General features: G+C 32.3%; 1 protein-coding gene across 1 annotated transcript; it reads left to right on the top strand.

Moving 5' to 3' along the window:
- Nucleotides 1–1,242: 1,242 nt before the first annotated feature.
- Nucleotides 1,243–2,664, top strand: LOC132180118 (protein SIEVE ELEMENT OCCLUSION B-like). Its single transcript, XM_059592975.1, has 3 exons — nucleotides 1,243–1,510; nucleotides 1,736–1,822; nucleotides 2,341–2,664. Exons 1-3 carry the CDS (start codon nucleotides 1,361–1,363, stop codon nucleotides 2,659–2,661), a joined length of 558 nt encoding a protein of 185 aa, XP_059448958.1. The 5' UTR covers nucleotides 1,243–1,360; the 3' UTR covers nucleotides 2,662–2,664.
- Nucleotides 2,665–7,931: the final 5,267 nt, after the last annotated feature.

Here is a 7,931-nt window from a genome sequence, read left to right as displayed (position 1 = left end):
GGTGGCCTATGGTGGCCAGCCACCCCCTTCTTTTCTTTTTCTTTTTTCTTTCTTAATTGTTTTATTAAAATCTTTTTAATTTAAAATAATATTTTATTATTATTTTTATTGATGAGATGTGTATCTTATTTGTGGCCATAGGATTTCTGAAATGAAATCCTAGTCATGAACTGGAGAGGATCCTGTTCCCACAATAAGGGCCATCCAACAATCATAACTATGCTAACAAACCTAACTAAGAGTCCTTCAGCTTAGTGAAATACTCCCATTTATAACTGGCAGACTGCTAATCTGCAAAACATCGAAGTGTTTCACAGTAGAAAGAAATAACCGAGTAAGTCCGGAACTTTGTAAGAATAAAACTAATTATACTAACAGACTAAAGTAATTAAAAAAAAAAAAAAAAACAGACTAAAGTAATTGTTTGAAACATGCATTTTATAAAAGATCAATGTTGTCTCCATTATTATACCGGTTAGAGAAAATGTGGTTTATTTTATAAATTAGACCAGCATAATCTCAACAAGTCACTTGTATGTTGATACATGGAAATTATCAATACATATATAAGTTAATGGTCATAATGTTCTTCTGTATGGTCTATTTGAAGCCTCAACTCCTTCTCAATAGAGTTGGCTTTCTCATGAGGGACTCGTAGTACAATACTGGTATCCTAAATATTGCTGCATACCATCTTCAACTAGCAATCCAACTAAGTCCGACACTAAGTAGCCCATGTTGCTATTGAAGTCGTCCTAATGATCGCGTTCATACATGGTGCAGCGTCACAAACAAACATTGGATCTAAGGCCAGATATAAACATAAATTTCTTTGAGCATGAAGTTTTACCCATATAAAAGTATTTTATAATTATTTTTCTATATGTACTGGTGTGTCATGTCATATGATATGATGTAAATATTGTTCATTATTTAGAAAAATTGTATTGCACTTACATTTTATATGCCAATACTAATGACTCTATCTTAAAATGACACTACCTTCTCCTTCGAAAAAGGATGAGATCATATGTTTTATATTCGCCATTAAATAGAGAATAGCCTCACGTGTTAATAGCCCAAGACTTTTATGATCCAACAGTCGGATAGAAGACGCGTAGCCCCAATAGCATTACTTTACCAAATCATTTCTGCCAGTCACGCCTTGCGAGTTGCGCCCAACGTTTCCTTCCCCTCTCCTCTCAACGAATCTCTTCTGCTTTCGAAACCCTTCTGCAACTCGCCAACTCTGCATGCTTCCATTTTTGATTTGCTTTTCTCTTATCAAATCAGACCCGTGACAACCTTCCTACCGATCTACCACTCATTCACCACCATTAAGTTATTAACCAAGTGGGACATGTCCTTCTGCTACAACAGTCTCATGCGTCTAATTTCTGCAGTCCATGCCCATGTTCGTGCTGACGAAAAAAATGATGCGGACTCTCTTTTCGTTGACGTCAAAAACGATCTTAAGCACACAACCCGTACTGTTGACAATGCCTTACTGGTATGTGTTTCTACCATCATATTCTTCATAAGATTCTCTTTTTCACTTTTTTCTTCTAGTCCGTAAGTGGGATAATACAATTGTCGAGCATTAAGATTTAGCACGTTCATTCCAGGAGATCTGAACAAATATAGATGGGATGAATTTTTTTTTAGTTATTGATGGAATCAAGTTAGTCTTTGAGGTTTCTTTCACCGATAATTACTTATGACTTACTATATATAGGGCCAAGAACACCCGGAGAACCTGGTGTCCATAGACAGCTTCGATCCACTATTATTCAGGCTCGGACTCGAGCAACTTTCCTATGAGGTAATTACAAAGAATATATAGCACTTCTTTTTTCATCCCACAAAAATCCTGCACAATATATAACCGCACACAAAACTTATTTTAATTAGTGACACCTGTCCTTCAATATGTTTGAGTTTCTAAAAAATTAATTTTTGAGTTCTTAGATTAATGAATAAATAAATTTTAAGAATATTAAAGCAAATATGTGAGAAATAATACTTGTCGCTCATTAGACTAGGTCAGAAAAAATTTTGGAAATTTATGTCATATATAACTCTTTTTTTAATTTTTTTTTTTTAAATGTTTGTGGCACACGAATTTGGATTGAGATGAATGTCATCGTTTTTACTGTATATTTACCAAATTAGCTTTTTTTTTCATAGTAACAAATGTGTAATGCATGTCAAATGGCATGGAAGTCTCTATGTGCGGAAATTGCACATGAAACAACTATTTCAATACTTAACAAACTTTCAAGCTATTCCTGGGAAGTTAACGCAGTGCTTGCACTTGAAGCTTTTCCTTTGAATTACAAGTATTTCCTGGCTCCTGCCCAGTTTCACTCATCACGCCAAGACGTCGAATCAGTGGAGATCCCAAAACATGTACCTACGACCTTAAAGCATTTACACCTCCAAAAATATAAGGAAAAGATTAGTGAAGTTAACAAAATGATCAATGACGTGTTGGACTTCTCGGAGTCTGTCATTGAGTTGAAGAAGCTATCTACTGCCAACTATATAAAGGATGAGCAACGCTCAGATATCGTAGGCCTTATCTCGTCGGGTGTCTACTGGATTATCATAACTGTTGTAGCTTGCACAACTCAGATATGTTGTCTCACTAGTGAAAAGTAAGTTGTTGTAGTCCTTGACACGTACAATGTATTCTCATCACTAGTGAAAAGTAAGTTGTTGTAGTCCTTGACACGTACAATGTATTCTCAAAAAGCATAACTTCTATACAGGTGTGGCACAAAGTAACCCCTTTGTGCCCACCAAGGAGGATTTAACGCCTCAGAATAGAGCATATTAGGAATATTAGCCCAAAACACCTTATTATATCAGGTTTCTTCATTTTTTATTTTTTATTTTTTATTTTTTTATTTTTAAAGAATGCGTAGGAGGGCTGAGGGTGGCGGCCAGCCCATTTGGGGTGGCCGGCAAGCCACCCCTGGCCTAGGGCGCGGGCCACCCCTAGGCCATGGGGTGGCTTGCTGGCCACCCCAGATGGGGTGGGGGTGGCCTGCGGGGACACTCCATGGTCTGTGGTGGCTCGCCGGCCACCCCAGATGGGCTGGGGGTGGCCGCGCGGCCACCTCTGCCCATCTGAGATGGCTGGCCGGCCACCCAAGTGGGGATGGGGTGGCTGGCAGGGCCAACCCTTCAATTTTTGTTTTAAAAAAATTTAATTGGTTTTTTAATTATTATTATTTTTTTCATATTTGATATAATCTGGTGTAGTAGTGTTTTTTCTTTAAACTTAGGTTTATTCTAATGTGCTAAGGTGTTACTTGTTGAGTGGTGGGCACAAAGGGCCGGGTGGCTTTGTGCCACCTCCATATAAAAGTGATCACTCTCATTCTCAAATCCTTCGTGTAGAAATCTCTGCATCTCTGCCATGTCACAATTATAAGACTTGTTGCAAAGCAATTGCTTATTGGCAAATTCATAAGTATTATACAAACGAGCTTGTATCCCGTGCAATGCATGGATTGTTTTTAAAAATGATAAGACAGAAAAAATAATAATAATAATTAGTGGATATATAAATGACAAAAAAAAAAAAAAGAAAAAAAAAAAAGCATTGAGAGAGAAGTTTATTTAAAATACTTTCAAAGAGAGAAGTTTGAGAAATTACACTAACTAATTTCCTTCTCCTCATTCAATTAATTAATTGGCTACCCAAAATAAAAAACTTTCATTAAATCATGGTTAAAAAATAAATGAATTATATCATTTATCTTTCTTCTTTACTCAAAAGCATAAACAAAAACATAAGCAATGAAATTTATAAGGTATAGGATGAAGTCCAATCAAATAGAGGTTTTTTTCTTCTTTTTTTCTTCCAACCATATAAAGTTTTTGTCCATATACTTTTCTCAATCCAAATGAAATTCATAGGTATAGAAAGTGGTCATGTCAATTAGATATTTTTTCTTTTGACAATCGTTCGTATATATAACGTTAAAAAAAAAACTACGTTTACAGTAAAAAAATATTATAAAAATTAAAACAAAAAATAGAGACAAAAAAATGGAGTCAAAAGCACATAACCACAAAAAATAAAATAAAAATAAATAGACTATTTACTTCTTTGCTACATCATTTATCATTCTCTCTGAACACACCCCTTCAAATGCAAATTTCATAACCCAAACATTTTTTTTTAAAGAAAAACACATATTTCATCAAATAAACTAATTGCAAATTAACAAGAATTAAAATCGATCCTTGATATCTATCGATTAGGGAAAGAGATCGAGAACACATGATGTGATACCAGTTATATCTTAATATAAATAAAATTCATAAATTCTGGACATTTAGAAAAAAAAAAAAAAAAATACAGAGCAAAATAAACAAAAACAAATAATTTCATTCAAAATTTAAGGCAATCAAATAAATCATTTCACGCCAGGTTCAATGCTTCATTATACATTTAGTGTTTTGAAAGATTTTATGTTCCTTTTATGTACAACAATCAAATAAATTTTTTTTTCCTTCTTTTGCTCTTAAGAAGAGAAGAAAAAAAAAATTCCAAAAATGCATGAAAATCCGAGTAAGTCACACAAAATGCCAAAAAAAAAAAAAAAAAAAATCCCATAAAACATTCAAATGAATTAAAATATAGACATATTATATTTCAATACAAATAAAACTCATATAATTTTGAACATTCGAAATAAATACAGAGCAAAATAAACAATTTTTTTTTAATAAATATAAAATAAACAAAATCTTCATTAAAATGGATGAACAAAATCTAAAAATTATAAATAAAAAAAAAAAGTTACATTCACATGCATGGAATGCGTTGCAATATGGATTAGAATTTTATATATATTCTGGATCTGTTGTTAGAGCAGTTGTAGTGGATAAATTGAAACTAAATTCAGTAGGCTAGATACACATGATTCTTAAAGATGATATTCTAATACTTATCCTGGTCATCTTAAACATAAACCAATTAGTGAAATAAGTGATCAATTTAATTATAACATAAAAGAAACTAATTTTAGACAAAAAGCAAATAAATAATATAAAAATTTAATCAACCAATAAGGTCAAAAAATGGAATTCAGAGTGTAGAGCCACATATAATAAAAATAACAAATGGATTATTTATCGTTCTCTACTACGTTATTTACCATTATCTTTCAACACGATCTGCAAATACAATTTCCAGGACTTAATCAAAATTAATATTAATATAACATAAATTAATTGTCTTTTTGTATTTGTTGCAGAAAAATGAAAAATAGTAATATAATAGAAAATAAATTAATTTCTTTTTCGTGTACTTTCTTGGTTTCAATTAAATTCACATGTATACAAAAAGTCTTGTCAAATACATAATTTTTTTTTTAAAACATCTTCTCAAATCTCAATATATAATAATAAATGAAACTACTTTTAGAACAAAAGTTAAAAAAATAATATAAAAGTTAGTACAAAAAATAACACAAAACAACAAAAAATAAAGAAACAAATGGTTTATTTATCATTCTTTTTTAAGGCGGCCTGCAAATGTAAAGTAACCTACATTTAACAAACAAAATACATCCTCATGAATCTCTATTGATCAGGGAAAGAAACTGAAAATTCGTCGAAGTTAAGGGTGAGACAGATATATTTGAGAGTTCAACGCAAAACTTACATTCGAAATGTAAATCTGACATTTAGTTTAAAACTTACGTTTAATGAGAGGGAATTTGGTGTTTGAGTAAAAGTGTGAAACATGGTGTTTTAAACCAAATCCAAATCCCCCTTTCTCGCTTTGAATAGGAAAAAATAAAAATAAAAAATAAAAATATAAACTTAAAACAAAATCCAAATTTCTATATGTGAAAAAGAGGGGAAGTGGTACCGGTGTTTGAGTGAAAGTGTGAAACATGATGTTTTAAACCAAATCCAAAACGAATTTGAAAAAAGTAATTTTCTTAATCAAATTAGCACCAACAACTACCAAAATATACATCACAAATGAAGAATATAATAGAAAGAAAAAAAAATTAAAAAAAAAAATCTAAATTTCTATTCATGAAAAAGAGGGGAAGTAGTGTTTGAGTAAAAGTGTGTTTTAAACCAAGTCAAAAACTGATGAATTTGAAAAGAGTAATTTTCTTAGTCAAATTGGCACCAACAACTACAGAAATATACATCACCAAAAAAGAAAAAGAAAATCCAAATTTCTATTCATGAAAAAGAGGAGAAATGGTGTTTGAGTAAAAGTGTGAAACATGGTGTTTTAAACCAAGTCCAAAACGAATTTGAAAAGAGTAATTTTCTTAATCAAATTTGCACCAACAACTACCGAAATATACATCACCAAAAAAAAAATAAAAAAAAAATATCCAAATGTCTGTACGTGAAAAATAAGGGAAGTGGTATTTGAGTAAAAGTGTGAAACATGGTGCTTTAAACCAAATCCAAAACTGACGAATTTGAAAAGAGTAATTTTCTTAATCAAATTGGCATCAACTACCGAAATGTACATCACCAAAAAAGAACATAAAAAATCCAAATTTTTATGCGTGAAAATGAGGGGAAGTGGTGTTGGAGTGAAAGTGTAAAACATGGTGTTTTAAACCAAGTTCAAAATTGACGAATTTGAAAAGAGTAATTTTCCTAATCAAATTGACTCCAACAACTACCGAAATATACATCACAAAGAATTTAAAAAAATAAAAATCCAAATTTATTTAAGTGAAAAAAATGGGAACCTTCAAAACTCGATTGGATGAGAGCCAAACGTGATGGTTCTCCTTTTTCTTTCTCTCTTAATTTTTGATTGCTTTTGCTTTGCCTCTCTGTGGCAAAACCAAATGTACGATCGCCTCAAGCTAGCTTCATCTCCCCAAACAATTTTGCCAACTACCCAACTTTCCATTCTCGGAGGAGTTTTCAAAATATCCCACAAAATATCAGTTTATCGACTACCTTGAATCCTATACGAAACACTTCAATGAAACAGTGCAGTCTACTAAGTATGCTGAAACTTTTGGTTTGTGGAGGATCCAAACCAATAGAGAAAGCAGTTCAAACAACCATGGCGATCAAGTTGAGTACATTTGCCGGTGGCTCGTGGTGGCCAACCAACAGTGAGAATGTAGAGAAAGTGGTGCCGAAGTTTGAAGGCTTCGAAGAGTTTGGTGGCAACGTCATGCATGCTTGTGACTACAAATCCGGCGAGAGTTATAGTGGGGAGCGTGTATTAGTTGTTGGTTGTGGGAATTCAGGCATGGAGGTCCCCCTGCATCATGTAGAACATCCCGAAGCCATCTTCTTCTCCATAGTTGTCCCCTTGAGATGCTCTATATTGGAATAACCGCATGCCATAGACGTTTAGGAGAAGCAAAGTGAGGAGACAGGTATGAAAAAGAGGTTTGATTTAGATACGTGGTTTTAAAAGAGGTTTGATTTATTGTTTATTGGATAAGTTATTTTTTCAAAATAACTGAAGGTACAACGTTTCACCAAAGCTTTGTTTTTGTTAAAAAAAAAAAAAAAAACTAAACATTTGTTTTACACTTAAACATGGACAATTGTCTTTATAAAAAGACGCCACATGTCGCAATATTAGCCTCTCTAAGTCAAAACTCCGCTTTTATATATATGATGATGATGATTAGATGATTAGATTAGATTATATATATTAGATTAGATTAGATATGGCAGTTGAGATTGAGAAAGTGGGTAGTTTGAAAAAAAAAAAAAAAGCACGTGTTTTCATTTTAAATGGAATGACACATGTCATGATATTAACCTATTCTACTTAAAACTTTAAAATATATTTAAACGTACAGTTTCATTTAATATAATGATTTGTCAGATAAATAGAATGCCACGTGTCAAACTCTTAGACTCTCCTGTCTAAAACTCTCATATTATATATTATATTAGAT

This window comes from Corylus avellana, chromosome ca4 (genome assembly GCF_901000735.1).
Source record: "Corylus avellana chromosome ca4, CavTom2PMs-1.0".
NCBI classification, from domain to species: Eukaryota; Viridiplantae; Streptophyta; class Magnoliopsida; order Fagales; family Betulaceae; genus Corylus; species Corylus avellana.
The sequence above is the reverse complement of the archived record's forward strand: the minus strand, read 5'-3'. Positions and strand labels throughout refer to the sequence as shown.